Consider the following 20,788-nt stretch of genomic DNA (forward strand, 5'->3'; position numbering starts at 1 on the left):
TGGCTGAAGCACGTACAAAATACACCCCCCCCCCACCCCCTGTCAATGCTCCTGCTATCTCCTCCCTCAGTATCCTGGGATAGATCCCATCATGCCACGGGGACTTAACCACCTTAATGGTCTTCAGAGACCTACCATCTGCTTCTTCTTAATTTCAGCATACCCTTCCTTGACCTCACTATCATCCACGTCCTTCTACTTGTAAACATCAATGCAGGTTACTAATTTAATAGTCACCCACTCCCACTGGTAATAGGTTTATATTCCCCCCCTTTGGCCTGATCTTTCTCCTAGCTACCAGCATCTTTTTGATACCTGTACAAAAAGCCTTGAGATTTTCTTAATCCAACTTGCCAGGGTCATTTCATGGCCCCTTTTAGCCCCCTATGATTTCTCATTTACATTCTTTCCTGTTTCCTTTATATTCCACGAAGGCCTTGTCCATTTGCAGCTTCCTAAATCTTACATGACTTTTTTCCTCTTTCAAATAAAAGTGGTTAAAACCTTATTTGTATTAAATTGTCTATCTCAAATCAAATGAAATACCAACAGATGTGTGATTTGGAAGTAGCTGAGTCAGTTTGCCAACATAATTCAATTTTGTAGAAACTCTAATACAGTTTATTTAAAAGCCAGGCAATCAAAGGTAATAATTTAATTAGATGTAACAATATAAAAAGCAAAGTATGTACAAGAAAACTTCTTTATTATAATTACAAGAGACATAAACTGCACACAGGTCACAGGATGGAACCAACGCTTTTTTCTTTAGGGGTAACAACAACGTTCAAGATTACAAAAGACTGTGCAAGAAAGATGCACATTATTCATGAAGATCTTCAAATTTTATTTGTCATCCTTATGAGTACATCACAAGTAAATACCACTCTTGAATGTGAAACTGCATTATTTTAAATGTGCTTCTTAGTTTGGCAACACTACAGCAAACACAATTTGCAGTCATTACAATATGGCCCTCCATGTCCCCTGCTACCCTGATAGCACAACACAGAAACAAAAGACTAAGGATTTCAGTGGGAAATTAAACAACCTGACACAAACCGGTCACTAATATTTAAAGTTAAAATCAAAATTTCTCTACCACATAGATGAGGAATATTTGATGGTTAACAGAACAATCCTTTGACCAAGCCTTAACAAAGTTAACTAATATTAAGAAGAGACTGTTTAAATTAAAATCAAAGAATAAAAACAAGTCAGTGACTTCTAGTTGTTATGCAGCATCTCCTGCTAAGACTGCACAGGAAAATTAGATGAGGGCAGAATCATATCCTCCATTCAGACTGCACTCTGACAGAAAGAAACAAAGTCAATTAATGACTTTAAACCTGAGGTCAATGGAAATTTGCTGAATGGAAGTATTGGCGCCAAGACAAGCTAAGTGGAATTAATGATAGAGATATGGCATGATCTCACCGTAAAGAAAAACAGGCTTGAGATATTGAAAGGTCTTTTCCCACTGCAGTTTGCCTACCACCGAAAAAGAACTACAGCAGAAGCCATCTCCCTAACCTTACACTCATCTCTAGAGCATCTGGACAATAGAGACACAAATTATCCTATGATAGACTATTACTTATTGACTACAGCTTTGCCTTCAATACTAAAATTCCAAACAAACTCACATTCAAACTCCTAAAGTCAACACTTCCATATACAATTGGATCCTTGATTTCCTGACTAGCAGACCACAATCAGTAAATAAAGGCAACACCTTCATTATTATTCTCAGCACTGGTACCCCACAAGGCTGCATCCTCAGACAGACACAGTGAATGTGACCAGATTTTGCACTAACTCCACCTACGAGTTTGCAGATGTGACATGGTGTCATGACAACAACCTTTTCCTCAATGTCAGCAAAACAAAAGAGTTGGCCAGGGGTGGTGGGGGGCAGTGCACATGCTCCTGTTTACATTAATAGTGCTGAGGTTGAGACAGATGAGATCTTCAAGTTTTTAGCAGTGAACATCATCAGCAACTTGCCCTGGTCCAACCAAATAGATGCCATAGCCAAGAAAGTTCACCAGTGCCTCTACTTTCTTCGGAAACTAAAGAAGTCTGGCATGTCCCCTTTGAACTTCACAAGTTTATAATTGGTGTACCCAGAAAAGCATCATATCCAGATACATCATAGCTTAGGAGGAAACTGTTCTGTTTATGGTGGCAAGAAACTGCAAACAGTTGTAGCCACAGATCAGCACATCATGGAAACCAGCCATACCCTCCATGGACTCCGTCTATACTTCTTGCTGTCTTAGTAAAGCAGCCAGCATAATCAAAGATCCCACCCACCCCAGACATTCTCTCTCCTCCCAAACCGCCCCCCCCCACCCAAATCAGGCAGACAATACAAATGTCTGAAAGCACATACCACCAGGTTCAATGACACCTTCTATCCCCGCTAATATAAAACTAGTGAATGTTTTGCTCGTATAACATAGACTGTTGACCTCACAACCTACATCATTGTGATCTTGCGTCTTACTGCCTACCTGCACAGCACCTTGTAAGAGTTTATTTGGTACTCTGTTATTGTTTTGCTTTGTACTACCTCAATGCACTTTTGTTCTTCATTGTACCTCGGTAAAGTGACAATAACAAGCCAATTTACTATTTATTTCTTGTTCTGTGTTCAAACAGAGTGATGGGATTATGGTTTATTAAATAATTGTCCCCACCTATAAAAAGCAGTCAACAGTTCAAATAGAGAGGAACAAGTATTTGGAACCTAAAGCTAAATATGAAAACAATCCCACAAAGTCATGGAAGTAAATCTAGCAATAAGCGTTGTGGCTTAGATCTGAAAAAGCCAAATAATTTTGTTGGATCGGCTTCATTATAATATGCACTACTAAACAGTCATAATATAAAATAACCCTGTCAAACCAGGTGTGCGCATTCAGATTAAATGCGGATTCCAAAAGTTCTCATTGCCTTTTCTAAGAAATTGATAATTAAGTATAAAGCGATAATCTTCCATTAACTATAATGAACATGCAGGCAAAAAGGTTTGTCATTTCTTTACTTGCCCTTAATCAGATTTTGCTCCAATGAGAGCAAAACGAATGTCAGAGCTCAAAGAAAATGCTGGATACTCAGCAAGTCATGTAGCATCTGAGAAAGGGACAGGGCTAATGATTCAAGTTGACGATTCTTTCTCACATTTTTCTGTCCTGCATCTGAACAATGAGGTAACCTAAAATCCACCATACCAAATCCTGAATATTCTCATCTTCTAGCTACCAGGTAAGTTATAAATAATTTCAAAACTAATACCACCTTAAGCTGGAAATAAGACACAGATTTCTTTAAAGCACTTACCAACAGGAGGTAACATGGAAAATATGCACCTAAAGTCCAACATTACGGTAATTTTTTTGCACTGGTAATATGTGGGGTATCAGCAATTGAAGGCATTGTTATTTCTGCATGTAGGTAATGACCTCCAGATTTTTTTCATCCACTATACACTGTCTCTACATTGTCAGACTGCTTAACTGAATTCCAGTAGTGGATGAACTAAAATTTCCTCTAACACTGAGAACACCAAAAACAAACTATCATTTTGGTCAGTGTTAGAAATTCTGTATCCAATTCATTAACCCAATCCCTCTCCCTGGGAAATACGTGAGATTAAACCAAGTGTGTTCACTTACTTGGTGTCATATTTAATTATTAGTTGAGCATCACTGCTCCATTTCCACAACTACAAAAGTGTCCAAAGTAAACTTTGCCCATTGCAAAAGCATTAATTTAGATTGATTTTATACCTTGGGTGTATTCATCATCTCTAAATTTGAGTATTCCAACAAGCTCTGCTTACCTCCATAAACGAGGTCATATCGAAGTCTGCTGTGCCAAATTCTGAACATCACACCAGTGCCTTAACCAATCACATCCTTGTTTTCAAACATCTCCACAGCTCATCCTTTCCCTCTTCAATCTCCCAACAGCCCAGTTTCTGATGGTTCCCACAATGTTCTTGAGTTTTTCTTCTCCACCTTGTGGTGCATTGAGTGGCAACCTTGCCATTTCTTTAGCATTTGTCTATTTTTTTTACAACGACAAATTGCTAGTTCAATCCAGCAAGGACGGAAAGCGTGCAAGGAGCCGGCCAAAACTGAACCCAGGATCACTCATGTTGAAGTCTAGTGCGGATGCCATGACACCGCCAGCCAACATTCTCACAGCCCTATTCGCGTGCTAAACAGCTCTACTGTTCAATTTTAGCCTATTCGCCCATGAATTTATTTATTTTATTATGGTAGCCATGACGCCTCTACCAAAACCCAAAGCTTATAAATTCCTTCATTAAACCACTCAGTGTTGCTTCCTCTTTTTTTCCCCTCCCTTCATAACATCTCATTCTCTTTGATGAGGTTTTCACAAAACTGTCTTAATTTTTCTTTAGGCATTATTTACAAATCTTAGCTAGAACAGATAATTAATATTTCATCTAAAAAATAAGGCTTTGAACAATACAGTTACTGAGCACTAAAATGAGACGTCAGCCTAGGTGACCAAACTCTGGAGTTGGAATGAATTCCACATCTTTCTGACATAAAGGCAAATGCTGCCGCTCAGCTAAGGTGACAAGTTAACACTTTACAGGAAACTAAAATACTATAAGAAACCACCTTCCGGTGATATGTACAAGCTGTATATGTAATGTAAACAGATCTTGTATTTAGACTTGGGTTCCATCCCCAATGTATTTCATTATATAGATGCAAATATTCCAAAATTTGGAAAAATCCAAAATCTGAAACACCTCTGGCCCCAAGTACTGTATTTTGGATAAGGGTGCTCAACCTGTAATGCAATACAAAATGCTTGCCATTATGGACACAGGTTAGAAATGCATTTCCCTTAAAGTATAAATGAAACTTCAATGGGAGTCTTAATGGAAATGAAAACAAAATTGGCTCCAGATAATAAACTCAATTTTAAATAATTGAGCAATTATAGAATATTTCCTGCTAAAGGAATTAATCACTCTTTATCAAGATTTCTGTTCATTGTTACAGATCTGGTTTGATCATTCCTGGGCATAGGATTTCAATTTATGCTGAGTCACATTATACACAATGTTATGTTTTATGTTAGATGTATAAAGTATTGGACTAAAATATGATGGGTGTAAGAAACTACAAACCAATCATATCCAATACGTAACTAAAATTTGAAGAGTACGCCTTCTCAATGTATACTTTGCCATACAATTGACATTGTATCTAGCGGTCTTTTAAGACAATATTTTGTATGCTTGAATCACAAAATAAGGGTATCTAATATTAAGCAGAAGTGGTATAAAGTAGAATAAAGGCAGTAAATTGCTGAATGGTGTAATTGAACTATTTATCTCAAGTCCTTCACTATTAATTTAAATACACTTTTCTTATCCAGAACAAATCAATACAGCAAAATAGGCTGTTATCAAGACACTACACAATATCGTTATTTCACGTCCAATGATGTAGCAAGCACCAACTTAGCAGATCACGACCGAAGTGCTCTAAGGAAAACATTTCTGTCTAGGTTAATAGCTTTGGGCAAATGACAAAATGTGAACCATCCCCAACATGAACTGTTTCTCCAGCGCTGCCCAAGCAACGACCTAACAACCCACAATTATCAGATACCCTGCTCAGAAGCCCGTGATCTAATGGCACAAAGAGAGAAAATATACAAGATGTGTAGAACTTCAAACAACGGCAGGGATGGTTAGCAACTAAAATGGAATGAGTTAAGTTTATAGATGTGGGACACGAGTGGACTAGCTATTTACACACAGCACGCTGACGCCATATTGGAAACCAAAATGGCGACGGCAAGGAGGCTTCCACATCTGGGTAAATACCAGCCGCCGCTCCAACCCCTAACCCCCGGCCGCCAACGTCGGTTCCCGCCAGGCAATCAGCGCAAACCCTTCGGCTCACTGTAAGCTCGGGTAGCCTCCCCTCTGTCCCCCGGTGTCGCATCCGCTGCCCTGTGTCACTCTACCTGGAGTTCGGCTCTCTCCACCTCCCAGTGCGCTCGCTCCATCTCGAAGCGGGCCCATTCGTGCTGGATGTAATGTAGGATCCCGGGGATGGTGTATTGGGGCCGCTGCGGCTCCTCCTGCGGAGCCGGCGGCTGCCGAACCCCGCCGCCGTTGTGGTTCACGCCGTTGCCATTGTTTCCCGGGCCCAGCAAAGGGCCGCTAGGATTAGCATGAGAGGACATCCCTATGGGGTGTTCATCCATATTTATTATTAATTAATAAGATTATTGTTATTTCTGTTACATTTAGTGGGAGGAGAAGAGCCCTACGAGCCTCAGCGCCGCCAGCGAGCCGCCATGGACATTCTTTCTGCAGAATATGGCGGCGCGCTGCATTGTGGGCGAGGAGAAGGTGCGGGGGGGGTGGTGTTAGTGGGCTTGCGCCGCTCTCGCCAAGCGCGGGGTCGCGCGTGCGCTCGTGCTCGTCCGCCCGCTCCGCGAGGTTCTGGGTCCCGGCGTGCGCGCGACAGCCCACCTGTCAATGCGGCCGACTCGGCATTCCGAATTTTAATAAGGGCAAACCTGCAGTCCACGGTGTACCGGAGACGAGTCACCCACTCGATTCCTTTTGGGCACAGCTTTAGTCCTAATAACAAGTCTTTTTTTAAGTTTTGAAAATTAGACTTCTTTCAACCCTGATTTGCGAATTACATTTTTGTTTGGATTCTATGATAGTTTATTCAAGGGCACTACCAATGAAATGGAAAGGGATTCAAAGGGATTTCTTATGATACTTAGTCTTTGAACATTCAATTATCCCCTGTAATAAGACGCTAAGTTTGTCTGTGGGGTGTTTAACTGGGCCCGTTGCGAGAGCATATAATCTAAACGATACCTTGTACCAGAGAGAGGACAAGAGGTCTGGTTCTTCTATTATTTTCCAATGATCACTGTTATTTTGAGGAAGAAATATGATAGGAGTTTGAAAGCAAGAATACGGAAACTGCAGAGAGGGTGTTTTGACAGTAATAGATAGGTTTCATAGACAAAATGAGTTTGCAGAGTGCAAAAGTTACCTGTTGGAAGATATTTGTAGTTGGAGGTGTGAAAAGAATGAATGATTGACCAAACGTAGAACTACAGAGCACTAGATAGGTCATTAGGCCCACAATATGCGGCTGATCTATCAACAGATGAAAAATAAATTATCCGATCTTTTAGCTCTTATTTGTGGATCTTATTTCAGTTTGTGTGTGTGTGTGTGTGTGAAGGGCTGATTGTGAGTGGTGCTATCTAAGTGCAAGAACTTATTTTTTGGGCCTTGCTAATCATTAAGGTAATGTAAACTCTAGTGGTCGGTAAATAACGTTAAGGAAATAGCCGTTATATCTAATTCAACAATGCCAAGACTAGCTACAGACTTCCAAAGCCACTGTGACTGACAGCTACTGCTGAGTATGACTTAACTGAACACAGTTCAGCGAGCAATTTAGTAATGAGAAGGGTTGGGCTGGAGAGTGGGTGGGAGGTACAAGGCATATCTATTTTAATTGGTTACATCTTCAGCAGATTGTAGTTTAAAAATTTAAGAGTTAAGTTAAATTTCTTTCCGTTTTTGTTTGAGGAGATTTATTCTTGCTTTGAATTGTGAATGGGGTTTCCTGTCATGTTATCTAGTGATAACAAGGTATTTATAGTATCTGCAGAATTAGGGTGGAATGCAGCTGTGGAATTACTGGTGTGGAGGTCACTGTAACCAGAAACCACTGACGCAGCTGTTTACGTCTTTATGGGTTGCACTTTCATTTGCTGACAGATAGTATTCAGTTAACCAGAAAGATAGTTAAGCATGAATATGGTTCTGTATTGTAACCACTAAGAACTACCCAGAGTACACATCCTATTTCATTCCTAATTTACTTTGGGAATATCGGCATGGAATTTCGCTTTCACTCCTCTGTACACTTCAACACTGAGCTATCCCCAGGGTGCATTGTAATGACAATTTCCAATTTATTCCAGCAATGTGACTGGGCATTTCCCAGCACAAGTTGTACTTGGGATTTCATATGCATTTCATATTACACGCTCACCAAATTAGTTTGTACCTTCCATTCCCTACACTGGACTAGTCTTAAGATACATCCTCTTACATTTCGTCTCCCCCCCCCCCCCACCATGGTACAGTGACCTCAGCTTGGCCCCAACTTCTGCTAAGATTATTCTTAACTATGAATTTTTGTTTGCTAACTTCCCAATCTCCTTGATCCTCCCAACTCCAGGTCATGAGTTTCTATTAATCCCCACCATTAACACCCCGCTCCTGCTACCCTACCACCACCAGAACACAAGATGATAAGTCACCGCCCAACTGTACCATCCCATCCTTTGACTGCAACCAGGCCTCCCATGAAGCACTCCCACCCTAAGGGTAATGAAAGCAAATACTTAATTTAAAGAGCTATTTAAACATTGTAACTATTGAAATGCAGTTTTGAAAATTGTTTGTGCTATGTATAAAACAAACCACCTGTCCACAGCTAACTCATTTCATAGTACTGCACAGTAATGCTGAAGAAGGTATTGAGAATTCATTTTTCTATTATTTTGTTCTTGCAAAGTAATCAGCATGCTCTTGTTAGATTGTATGTCTTTTGACAGGTACATCATGCAGGAGCAGCATTTTTTTAGTTTTCATTAGTGGCATTTTCTGCACTTGCTGATCTTATGGCAAGGGCAGAAGATGCCACTAATGCTTTCTGGTATTAAATAAAACAGATAATCATGTCTGTTTCATTGTTATTCCTACTACTCTTCCTGTTGTAATAGAAGGCACATGAGAATTTTTTTTTCATTTTCAGACCTCTTGCTGTTCACTGGCCTACCCCAACTCTGAATTCAGTATGAATCTGATCATTCCATCATGGTATTAAAAATTGACAGTCCATCACATTGTTGTACTTGGTTAAAATTATCATTTTTTTAGGCTCTGCAAAGTTGTTTTCTGACCTCACAAAAGCAGACATTGCAATTAAAGTGTATCTTTATCGTTGAAGAGCTGCCACTGAAAACCAAACACAATTTGCATCTGTTGGACCCGTGGTGAACTCATCTGCTCTCTGATGAGAGCGTGAATCAAATTTTCCACACGTAGAGTGCACGTCAGTAGGAACTGTGTGAATGTTACTGTAAATGATTGTATGGTTTTAGCAATAAACATTAAAATTATGGTATTTAAATATACCTGTTTTAACTACATAAAGAAAATCTGATTTATTTACAAAGCCGAGAATTGTTCTGCATCCAAAGATAAATTTAATTATCTTTTTTTTGTTGTGTTTTCAGAAATACTATGAAAGGAAAATAAAAGGAGCACTTATTTGGCTTTCTTTTGAGATTTACAAAATGATTAAGTTCTTCCTCTTGATGAACAGACAAGGGCAAGTAAGACTCTGTAGGTATTATGAACCTGTGGAAATCCAGAAGAGGACATTGTTGGAAGCAGATGTAATTAAAAAATGCCTATCACGCACAAAGGACCAGGTAAAAGGTTAACACTTTTATTTAGTTACTGAATCTATGTAATTGCTTATGTCTGTACTACGTTGACGTATCTTATATAGTACAGCTACAAAAGGGCAACGTTGGATTGGAGTTTATTGTTTTAGCAAGTTATAACAGCCAGATGCATCATCCTGGGTTTGCAGGGCAGAATTGGTGAGAAGCATTCCTTATAAAGGACAAAGATGGTAGGAAAATTTAGATGTAGGGGAAGAGTCAAACACTCCTTAACAAAATGTGAATAATTTGGTGATGAGTGCTAAAAGTGGAAAAGGTGTTCACGAAGCTGGAAAACCCTGCAGCTTCCTGACTGTCCACTTCGATAGAATATTTCACATTGTGGTCCAGTTGTTGAGATTAGGATGTAATATGTGACTCCAATTAACTAAAGAGGGGAAGAAAACACTTCAGCGACATCACTTTAAAAGGTTTTTACATTTAAAAAATTAATGTGACCATTTAAGGCCATGAAATTTCTAAAGGTGCTTTCGGTCTTTCCTCCAGTGTTCCTTTGTTGAGTATAAGGATTTTAAGCTCGTTTATCGTCAGTATGCTGCACTCTTCGTTGTAATTGGGATCGATGACTCAGAGGTAAACAGTATTTGCCATTCGTACTGAATCAATATGTGTTGAACATCAATAATTTTTTGGGCTGTGTTTTCTCTATCTTCTATATGCAGTATTTTTCAATATACAACCCCACACCTCAGTTTACAGTATATAATGGAGGAAGGTGAGTAAAAATTGCAACATTATTTCTTATACCTACGATATTAATTAATATTTCAGCATCCTGAACTATTTGATGTGTGTAATCTTTACCAAATTGGCATGTCATCGTACATGTGCAGCCCCACCTCAATGGTGAAGGCTTTGGGTGATACCTGTACAATTTGTGCTGTGATTTTTGTGCAAACGTTCTCAGTGACTGTGTGAGACATTAAGCCTAATTTTGAAGACAGCATAATGAAACTCTCTGAGTTTCATGTTATAAGCTGTAATTGTTACGTTTCTACCACTGAAGAGCAAACATCCATTGGTATCGTTATTAGTTGTGAACAACCTGGAATTTCTTTAAGCCTTCCTACTTAAGCTTAATCAAGATTTTCTCTCTTCTTCCCAGTATTCTGTTGATTATTTCAGCAGAAAAGCTGTCACACAGCTTCTTAACTTTTCTTTCCAAGACAAAATCTTTTAGTTTGCTTTTCTTCATTCTTAGAATGATGAACCATTTTCCCACTATGTGGTTCTGTCCATTCACACTGCTGTGGAAGATGACATCTTCTCATTGCACTCAGCCAAGTCTGCCTATAATTATGTTATGTAAATAGATGTACTCAATCCCTTTTTGTCATTAGCAACCCAAGCAGTATTTTAACAAACATGCACAATTGCTTAAATTTGTACAGTTTTCTACTAATTGATAATTAAATTATGAGAAGCCAATATTTTCCTTTTTTCATTTTGCCAACATCATGACATCCAAGGGCCCCCTTTAAGCATATTAGAAGTTAGAATGGGCATAAATCAAGGTAATTGATTGGTGCCTGAGGAAAACCTCAATTCACCAGGTCTGTCGCCCCTTTGAGTCTTAAAACTCAATTCATGCACATTGGACCTGCAGCCAGAAAAATTCATTTTTCAATATCCGCCTCCCTTTCCTGCCTCCATACACCAATACCCCCACACGTCATCTACTGGATCCCCCCCTCCACTTGGGTCCATCTGCCTTTCTCATTAGAATGGTTCCTATTGTCACCTTTCTTACTTATCGGAATCTAGCACCTGTAGCCTTTGTGCTCCCCATGTCCCAGCCTCCATCTCCACTTGTACCGCCCCCCCCCCCCCAGCTTCCTTTCCTCTCAATTCTCAGTCCTGATGCAGGGTTTCAGTGCAAAGCTTCAGCAGTTCTTTTCCCTTCCAGTGATGCTACCCAGTCCACTGAGATGCTCCAGATTCCAGCATCCGCAATCTTTTGTGTCTCTCCTGTGGGAGGATACTTGCATTTGGGAGGCAAAGGCCAGTCTTCTGAGCAGAAATCTTATTGGATAGGCAACCCAGAATATGGGTGAGACTTTGGCTGTTGTAACTTGTACATCTCGTGTCGTTTGTTTTGAGCCAAGGTGCGCCTGGACTTCTCATTGATAATTACCACTCAGGCTGCTCTTTCAGTGGCATTTTTGTTTTTTTTTTAACTAGTTTATTTTCAGAGTGAAAGAGAGACTTCCTTTTGTATTCTCTTCAGTCAGTGCTATGTGTAACATTGCAAGCCTGTGAGCTGTAAGGGCGACATGGACTGTGTGGTCCAGCTCATTTTGGATCATGGCTTAGTGGTCCTGTTAAAGTAACTTGGTGAACTGTTAATCCAGTCTGTTGCCATAGTAAGTACATTTGGAATAATTGTGCATCCTTTCCCCACCATCATTCAGTCCTGGCTTCAATCACCACCTCTGAAGCTGCCTTTGTGGAGTTTGCACATTCTCTCTGTGACCATGTAGATTTACTCTTGGTGCTCAGCTTTCCTCTCAGATTACAAGACGTGCGGGTTGATAGGTTAATTTGCCCCCCAGTAATAAGTAAATTGCCCCTAGTTTGTAGGTGAGTGGTGGAATATGGGGAAGTTCATGAGAATGTGGGGAAAATGATGTGAATTAATTAAATGGTGGTTGATGATTGAATTGGATTCTGTGTGCTAAAGGGCCATTTGCTGAGCTGTATCTCTATAGCTCACTGATAGTTTAATGGTGAACATTTGAGACTTTCCATCTCTGTGACTGCAACTGATTCTGGCAGGGTGGAATTCCTTTGTCAGATTTACATTTGGGGGTTTTCTAATGCTCAGGAACTGTCAAAGACCATCAAACCGATTCATGCATTGAATTGCATTTGCTGTACGAACTGCTTAGTCCATAAAACTCACTCTTAGACACATCATGCAATCTGCCATAGGTTTTCCATAATCAATAAGTCTTTATCATCAGTAAATTTTGCTTATAAACACCCTGTTATCATTTTGAAGTTATTCATTTAGAGAATGGGAATCCTTGGCTGTTGGGATCTTTAAATTTATCTATAAAATAATTTGTAAAACCTGGTATAACAATAAGTTGTTATATTGCTGTAAAATCTCAAAAAATTCTAATATCCTAAAGCGTTTACCATACTTAGAGTATCTGACTTGTATTTGAATTCATTACCATACCAATGTTAATGATAATTCTTTTTGAAAACCATTAGAAAAATTAGAGCTGTGTTCTCCAGGAGCCTTACCAGATGGCTGCCGCTGTTGAAGATGACCCTCAAGTATGACAATTAGATCGTGCGAAATGGCAGTCATGTCAGTAACATTGACATTGAGAACAAATTTAAAATGAGAGAAGACAAACCCATTCCAATTATTATTCGTGCAAGCAACATCTATTTATTTCAATCCTTATCTTTTTAATCTGTCTGATAATCCTTTATTTGAACAAAAAACAGAAAATGCTGAAGCTTCAGAGAAGCAAAGATAATGATTTTGGTTGGCGACTTTTCGTCCAAATGGTTCAAATTTCAAATAAAATGTCACCTATCTGAAAATTTATCTCTCCCTCTCCCCATCTCCCCCACTCTCGTGCCCTTCTCCCCCCCCAAATGCCACCTAACATGCATTTCCAGCAATTGTTTTGTTATTATTTAAAATTTCTGATAATGGCAATTTTTTTTACTTTGTTCTAGAGTTTTTGATTTTCATCCGAACTGTTCATGTCATTTCTTCACTCCCACATGAAAGGCAGCCACCCAAATTATCAACAACACTGAAAAACAATTAATGAAGTCACCTAATTTTGTTTTTCAGAATGAACTGGCAGTGTATGAACTTATACATAATTTTGTTGAAGTTTTGGACAAATATTTCAGCAGAGTGGTGAGTCATTAAAGAACACTGTTAATCACTGCAAAAGAAATACTTACTGGACAATTGTACTTGTTCCATGGTGGTATACCAGCACAGTTCATAGAGTCATGTAAGGAATATGAAGAGACACAAATCAGGCCACGGCATTAGCCTGTGCATATTACCAAGAAAACAATAACAACAATAGCCTTAAGAGGAATTCAACAGGCATTTAGTGGGAAAGCAATTCATGTTGAAGTACCTTGCCAATGATTTTGGGTACCAGCTGGATAACCTTGATTAACTTGTTCATTTTCATTCTTGTGCTCACTTTGATTCCATTTATTGATATTCTGTTATTTTAGAGAGAAACTTAATGATTAATGCCAGTCACTATAGTCAGAATAAGGTAATCAAAGTAAAAAATGCCATGAACAATAATGCCATACAACTTAAGTATAAATGGTTTGAAAAAATTCATTCTTTTGTTTCAAGATAAACACTATCTTGACATCAATATGTTTATGTACTCTTAAAGAAAGGAGAGTAGGTATTAGCATTCCTTTCGGACGAAACTTCAGTCCGAAACATCTTGTGCACTTGCCACAACAGTATGGCAATTGCTCAATCACCTCATGTGCAGCATATGCTCAAGTCAAAAGTTGTTTTGCCACCTCAGAAAGCTTCATAATTTTCAGCAACAGCTCTGTTTAAGAAAATGTAATCACTACAAAGTGTTTTACTCTGTAAAACCAGTCAATGCTGTCAATGTTTATCAACTTCAAATTGTCCAAAGTCAGACAGTATATATCATGTCTCATACCCGAACCAGAACTATGACAGTAGACTCGGACAGCCTACAACCAACACTGCCTTCAGAAACTCCTCCAAACACACTAGAAGACTGAGCAGTAGAACATCAGCATCCTCTCCCAAGTCAAGACCCCTTATTGCATTCTGCTGACTCATTTGGGAGACCCCCTATTACACTCTGCTGATTCAGCTGGGAGACCCCCTATTGCACTCTGCTGATTCAGCTGGGAGACCCCCTATTGCACTCTGCTTTTTCAGTTGGGAGACCCCTGATTGCATTCTGCTGATTCAGTTGGGAGACCCCCTATTACACTCCGCTGAATCAGCTGGGAGACCCCCTATTACACTCTGCTGATTCAGCTGGGAGAGCCCCGACTGCATTCTGCTGATTCAGTTGGGAGACCCCCTATTACACTCCGCTGACTCAGCTGGGAGACCCCCTATTACACTCTGCTGACTCAGCTGGGAGACCCCCTATTGCACTCTGCTGATTCAGCTGGGAGACCCCCTATTGCATTCTGCTGATTCAGCTGGGAGACACCCTATTGCATTCTGCTGATTCAGCTGGGAGACCCCCTATTGCACTCTGCTGATTCAGCTGGGAGACCCCCTATTGCACTCTGCTGATTCAGCTGGGAGACCCCCTATTGCACTCTGCTGATTCAGCTGGGAGACCCCCTATTGCACTCTGCTGATTCAGCTGGGAGACCCCCTAATTGCAGTCTGCTGATTCAGCTGGGAGACCCCCTAATTGCATTCTGCTGATTCAGCTGGGAGGCTGACTCAGTTGACACCAGACTCTCTGCTCTGAGCTTGTCTGACAGAGGAATAGATTAATTCAACAGATTCACCCGCTACTGGGGCACCACAGCGCCATAGCGGTTAGCATGACGTTATTACAGCTAGGAGTCGGATTCAATTCAGCCATCCTCTGTAAGCAAATTTGTACACTTTTTTCCCCTGTGGGCAGGTGGGTTTCCTCCTAAATTTTCAAAGACGTACCAGTTAGTAGGTTAATTGCTATTGCAAATTGTCCCGTGATTAGGCTAGGGTAAAGGTTAAATTGATGGGTTGTTGGGTGGTGCTATTCAAAGGGCTGGAAGTGCCTATTCCATGCTGTATCTCAAATTAAAATGTTTTTAAAAATAAAAATCAAAGCCCCAGTGAAAATGTTCAGCATCCTCAGTGACTGCTCAAAGTGGAGAAGGAACACTGGGAGTGGCTCAAAGATTCTCCAGTTCATTTGACAGGTACACACAGCAGCTCAGAATAAGCATGAGGAGTGCACCACCCCACCCACACATCCTCTCAGCCATTCCTACCCCATATGTGGTAGAGACTCCTGAACCTTCTCTGCCATTCAGTAAGAACTTTTGCCTCTTCCACTTGCCTGCCTGGTCCCCTTGCCCCTTTGTGTCCATCACTCTGTGGATCTACTTTTGAATGTCCATAGCTCTGTGGTAGTGCATTACAAGAGTACACAATCTCTAATTGAAGAATTAACTCCTTATCTTAGAGCTAGATAGAACATTATCCTGAGAAGCTAGCTGATTCCTGTATTTTGCAATACATCTTATTTCAATATTCTCCAACCCCCACAACCCACCCAAACTGATATTCTAATGCAGCCACTTCCTAGATTTTACTGTTAGCTACAGGTCATGTGTCCTGTACTTTTGGAATTCCCTTCTTAAACTTGGTCCAACTTTTTCTTCTACCTTTAAAAACAGCCTTGAAATCCATTGTTTTTTTTTTGCTATTCCTCTGATCTTTTTTGGCTCTGGAGCTGCTTCCTGTATGTATTTGGCTGTACTATATCAAAGTTCCTCTGTAAATAGAAGTGGTGATTGATAAGAAGTTCAACTTGTAATGAAATTAGTTTGTGTATCTTGGTGATATGATGATACCACAAGCAGCTCCTTCATGCTGCAGGTTCTGCACAGCCCACAGTGTCCATTCCAATTACAGTAGGTTTGTTGAAATACCAAGAGAAAAGAAATTTCTATGTTTTCTCCTCTAATCCTCCCTTTTTTTTCTTTTGCAGTGTGAGTTGGATGTATCCTTTTGCTTTGAGTTAATTGTAATTGACAACTATCACTTAACTACCCATGTCAAATGCAGGCGATCCCTGCATTATAGCTTTTTGGGTTATGAAAATATGCTCTTGCACAATTCACTACCCAAAATTTAAGGCATGGAATAAAATTTGCTATCATGGAATTTATGTGAGGGAAAAATGTAAATAAATATTTTTTTAGCTCCTGTTTCTTGACAAAAGCACAGATGCCCTGCTTTGCATTATGGAAAATTATGATACAGACCTTCTGCTGATAGTACAACCCTCTTGTAATGTGGAGGTCGCCTGTAGTGATATCCAGTAATAGGAACCACATACCCGAGCAGCGGGCAAAGCATTCATTTCTGAATATGACCAAAAGTGATTGCACATCAGCTATTTTACCCACAGAGGTTTTATATTCCAACAGCTGTTCCTCACCTTATATGGAATGATGGTATTCAAAATGTGCAGGATGTATTTCCTGTATATAGAATTCCATTATATATATTTATATGAAGTCTGAACACATGCGGCTCCTTCTGACCAGCTGATGGTCTCATCCCAACAACAATATGTTTGACTTTATTGGAGCAATTGTGTAAAAGAAAATCATAGTCAATTACCAATGCTCTCCACCATTTTGCCATCTAAGGATTTAATTTTTTTTTATCTCGTCCTTCATTGTAGCATGTGATGCAAGAATGTTTTTTTAAATTTAAAAAACTGATACTAAATGGAAGAAATGAGATGGTCAAGTATTTTCTGTAGCCAGCACTTCATGTATTATAACGCAAGTGGGTTCAATATTTACAATGCAGTTCAATCTATTAGGTAGTAGTGAGATTCCAAAAACAACCTGCACATCAGAATGCTTCTTTAGTGGGTTACTGTTGTATATCAGCATGCTCTATTTGGAAATTTGATTGTGTTTTGTGATTTTTTTTCAGTTTATCATTCTCTTTAACATCTGCATTATTCAGATCATGTTTAATTTAGATAAAGTTCATGTCATCTTGGATGAAATGATCTTGAATGGTCGTATTGCAGAGACCAACAAAAGCAGAATTCTTGCCCCACTTCTTGCACTTGACAAAATGACTGAAAGTTAAAATGAAGTTCTTGTCATGTATGCACAGGTGCAGTGAAAAACTGGTTTGCAGCAGTATTACAGGAATATTACATCATGTAAGCAGTATTTACAAGAAAAAGTTGAATATAAATTAAACAATTTTTACAAGAAAGAACACAATTAGAACAAGAAAGTGCATCTTAGTGTAAATTGGTTGAAGTGATGCTCGTATTGCTAAACTTGGTCATTAGGGTTTTGTTTGCTCTCTTTCAAATTGTATTACTATGACCCAGGATGGGTCATCCAATATAGTAATGCCCAGGAATTTAAAGCTAATGATAATTCACCTGCCAATTTCCCAATGTAGAGTGCCATATGTTTGCCCTCCTTCTCTTTCCTGAAGTCAACGATCTTTAGTTGTGTTGATGTTGAATATAAGCTAGTCGTAACACCACTCAACCTGGTGTCCTGTCTCACAATTTTGCCCCAAACCTGCAGGGTCCAATTGTTCATTGAAATCTTGTCCAGTGCTGCTTAATTGGTTGCTATGGAGGTTCTGACCTTCACCCCAATGAACATGCTCCTCAGATTTATGTGAAAACTTACTTTAGAAAATATAGCAGGATTTTATTCTACAGTACGTAAACATAAAGAATAAGAAGATGTATTAAATTTGTAATATGGATCAGGTTCTTGTAGTTCAATTATAAAATACAAGCATCATTGCCTTGGTAGCTGTTTGTTGTCTATGCAGAAGCTCTTGGAAAAGTAGCCATTAATGAAAAAAGAAATTAATATTCAGGAAGCAAAACTGGGTGCCTGCCAAACAGATGGTCTTGTCCTACACAAATACTTTTACAATTGATTGTATTGTCATTTGTTTCTTTAAAGAGTTATTTAAGCATGAGGACACTGAATTTGTGAAGAGCCGGTACACTCCATCTCTTAACTCTTAGTGTGAGCTGCTTGACCGATGTGTGGTTATCTTATGTACAAGAAGGTATCTGTCACCTATTACAGTGAATTTAAAATTGTAAGAAAGCCTACAATATTTCAGATGGTTGCCATTACAATTAGAGGTATGTCAAAAACTGGAATAGAGTATTTCTATTGATTTCATTGAACTTCAGATTGAAAAACAACAATTCATTCAAATACTGCAGATTGGTATTCTCTCGATAAAAGTGGCTTTAGACTGAAAACAAAAATTATTTCCTTAAAACAATTAATTATATTTACTTTCATCATGACAGATATCAGTTAAATTGTCTTGTGTCTGAAAAGATGGATCCATTTGTCCAGAAAATGGGTCTGAGTCTGGCTCTGTGGTTCAGAAGGGAAGTGGGGAGAAGAGGAGTGCAGTAGCGATAGAGGATTCCTCAGTTAGCAGAGCAGGCAGGAGGTTCTGTGGGTGTGAAAGAAACAGCTGGTTGGTATGCTGCCTACCAGGGTCAGGGTTGGGGATATCTTAGATCTGGTTCACAGCATTTTAAAGGGGGAGGGAGGGTGAACAGCAAGGTGCCATGGTACATATTGGTACCAATGACAAAGGTAGGAAAAAAGATGAGGTCCTGAAGAGAGAATAGGGGAGTTAAGTAGAAGGCTGAAAAGCAGGACCACAAGGGCAATACTCACTGGGAACAGGAGTGATAGGGCTGAGGATGGGCCAGTTGGTAAACAAGTAGATGCAGTGTGCAGTGAGACTGTGAGGAAGGACAGGCAGATGATAGGGCAATATTGCAACCAGTGGGATGAGCTGAAGTGTAACATGGGGGGAAATGGAAAAGGGTGATAAATACAGGACTGGAGATGTTATATTTAACTGCATCCAGTATATGAAATAAGATAGATGATCTCATAGTGCAGTTAGAGATTGGCAGGTATAACGTTGGGAGCTTAATATCCAAGAGTACACAAGCAGGTCGGCTGAGGGTGTGGGGTGACTCTGTTGGTAAAAAATGGAAGAGGTGATATAGGACCAGAAGAAGTAGAATCCTTGTGGGCAGATTTAAGAAATTGTAAAGGCAAAAAGACCTTGATGGAAGTTATATACAGGCCTCTAAGCAGCAGCCAGGATGTGGTGTACAAATTACAATGGTAGATAACAAAGACATGTATAAAGGGCAAAGTTACGAAAGTCAAGGGGGATTGCAATATGCAGGAGGATTGGGAAAGTCAGGTTAGTGCTGGATCCAAAGAGAGGGAATTTGTAGAATGCCTACAAGATGGTTTTTAGATTCCCTAGTGGTTAAGCCCACTAGGGAAATTGCAATTATGGTTTGGGTGTTGCATAATGAACAAGATTTGATTGGAGGGCTTAAGGTAAAGGAATCATTAGAGGCAGTGATCATAATATAATAAAATTCACTGTGCAGTTTGAGAAAGAGAAGCTATAATCAGATGTATTAATATTACAGTGGAGTAATGGGAATCAGAGGCATGAGAGAGGACCCGGCCAAAGTTCATTGGAAGGGAATGACGGCAGAACGGCAGTGGCTGGGTTTTCTGGGGAAATTTGGAAGGTGCAGGATAGATACATCCCTAAGGTGAAGTAGAGTTCTTAAAGGAGGATGAGACAACTGTGGCTGGCAAGGGAAGTCAAAGGCAGCATAGTAGGAAAAGTGAGGGCATATAATATAGCAAAAAATAGTGGGAAGCTGGAGGATTGGGAAGCTGTTAAAAACCAACAGAAGGAAACTAAAAAAGCCATAAGCAGAGAAAATTATGAAGATAAGCTAACCAATGATATAAAAGAGGATACTAAAAGTTTTTTTCAGATATACAGTACTGTGTAAAGGTTTTAGCACATACCTATAGCTTGGGTGCCTAAGACTTCTGCACAGTACTGTAGTAATTTTATGGACTGCACTGTACTGCTGTTGCAAAAATAACAAATTTCGTGACATATGTGAGTGATGATAAACCTGATTCTGATTTGAGTCTCTATTGTGGGCTGATAGTGGGAAGGGATAGGGAGAGGGCAATCATGGTTGGGAAAAGGGAAAGAGAGAGGGGAGGGAATGGGGGGTCATCTGTAATGATGAATAAACCAATTGTTTAGAATGAAATGACCTTGCCTAGTGTCTCAAGGCTCAGTGTGCCCCACCTGTCCCACACCCCTCCCGCACGCACTCCATTCTCACTATTCCAACATCCTTGCTTTCACCAGATTTACAAACTCACTCTCTGCTCCACGTTGACAAATACACTACTGTGCAAAAGTCTTAGGTACCCCAGCTGTATTTTGTATACGTGCCTAAGACTATGGCACAGTATTGTATAAAGAGTAAAAGAGAGGTGAGGGTGGATATCAGACCACTGGAAAACTAATAATGGAGGACAAGGACATGGCGGGTGAACTTACTACACTAAGTATTTTGCATCAGTCTTCGCTGTGGAAAAC

General features: G+C 39.7%; 2 protein-coding genes across 6 annotated transcripts in view; one reads left to right on the forward strand and one right to left on the reverse strand.

Moving 5' to 3' along the window:
* Positions 1–6,411, reverse strand: part of strn3 (striatin, calmodulin binding protein 3) — a 192,420-nt gene extending 186,009 nt beyond the window's left edge. For 2 of the 3 annotated variants that reach the window (XM_072267231.1, XM_072267225.1), the window contains exon 1: positions 6,028–6,411. In XM_072267231.1, the coding sequence (XP_072123332.1) occupies positions 6,028–6,270 (243 nt within the window). In that variant the 5' untranslated portion in view covers positions 6,271–6,411. The remainder of the gene's footprint in view (positions 1–6,027) is intronic. The other variant, XM_072267237.1, reaches the window with a different exon arrangement.
* Positions 5,793–20,381, forward strand: ap4s1 (adaptor related protein complex 4 subunit sigma 1). 3 transcript variants are annotated; one of them, XM_072267261.1, is made up of 6 exons: positions 5,793–5,876; positions 9,352–9,549; positions 10,072–10,158; positions 13,406–13,474; positions 16,302–16,313; positions 17,297–20,381. In XM_072267261.1, exons 2-6 carry the CDS (start codon positions 9,412–9,414, stop codon positions 17,423–17,425), a joined length of 435 nt encoding a protein of 144 aa, XP_072123362.1. In that variant the 5' UTR covers positions 5,793–5,876; positions 9,352–9,411; the 3' UTR covers positions 17,426–20,381. The 3 variants fall into 3 exon arrangements, with proteins under 3 accessions (XP_072123362.1, XP_072123355.1, XP_072123349.1); XM_072267254.1 differs by lacking the exon at positions 17,297–20,381 and adding an exon at positions 10,248–10,300 and having other exon boundaries at positions 16,302–16,400; XM_072267248.1 differs by lacking the exon at positions 17,297–20,381 and having other exon boundaries at positions 16,302–16,482.
* The last annotated feature ends 407 nt before the right edge of the window (positions 20,382–20,788 follow it).

The sequence above is a fragment of the Mobula birostris genome, chromosome 1, assembly GCF_030028105.1.
Source record: "Mobula birostris isolate sMobBir1 chromosome 1, sMobBir1.hap1, whole genome shotgun sequence".
Classification (NCBI taxonomy): Eukaryota; Metazoa; Chordata; class Chondrichthyes; order Myliobatiformes; family Myliobatidae; genus Mobula; species Mobula birostris.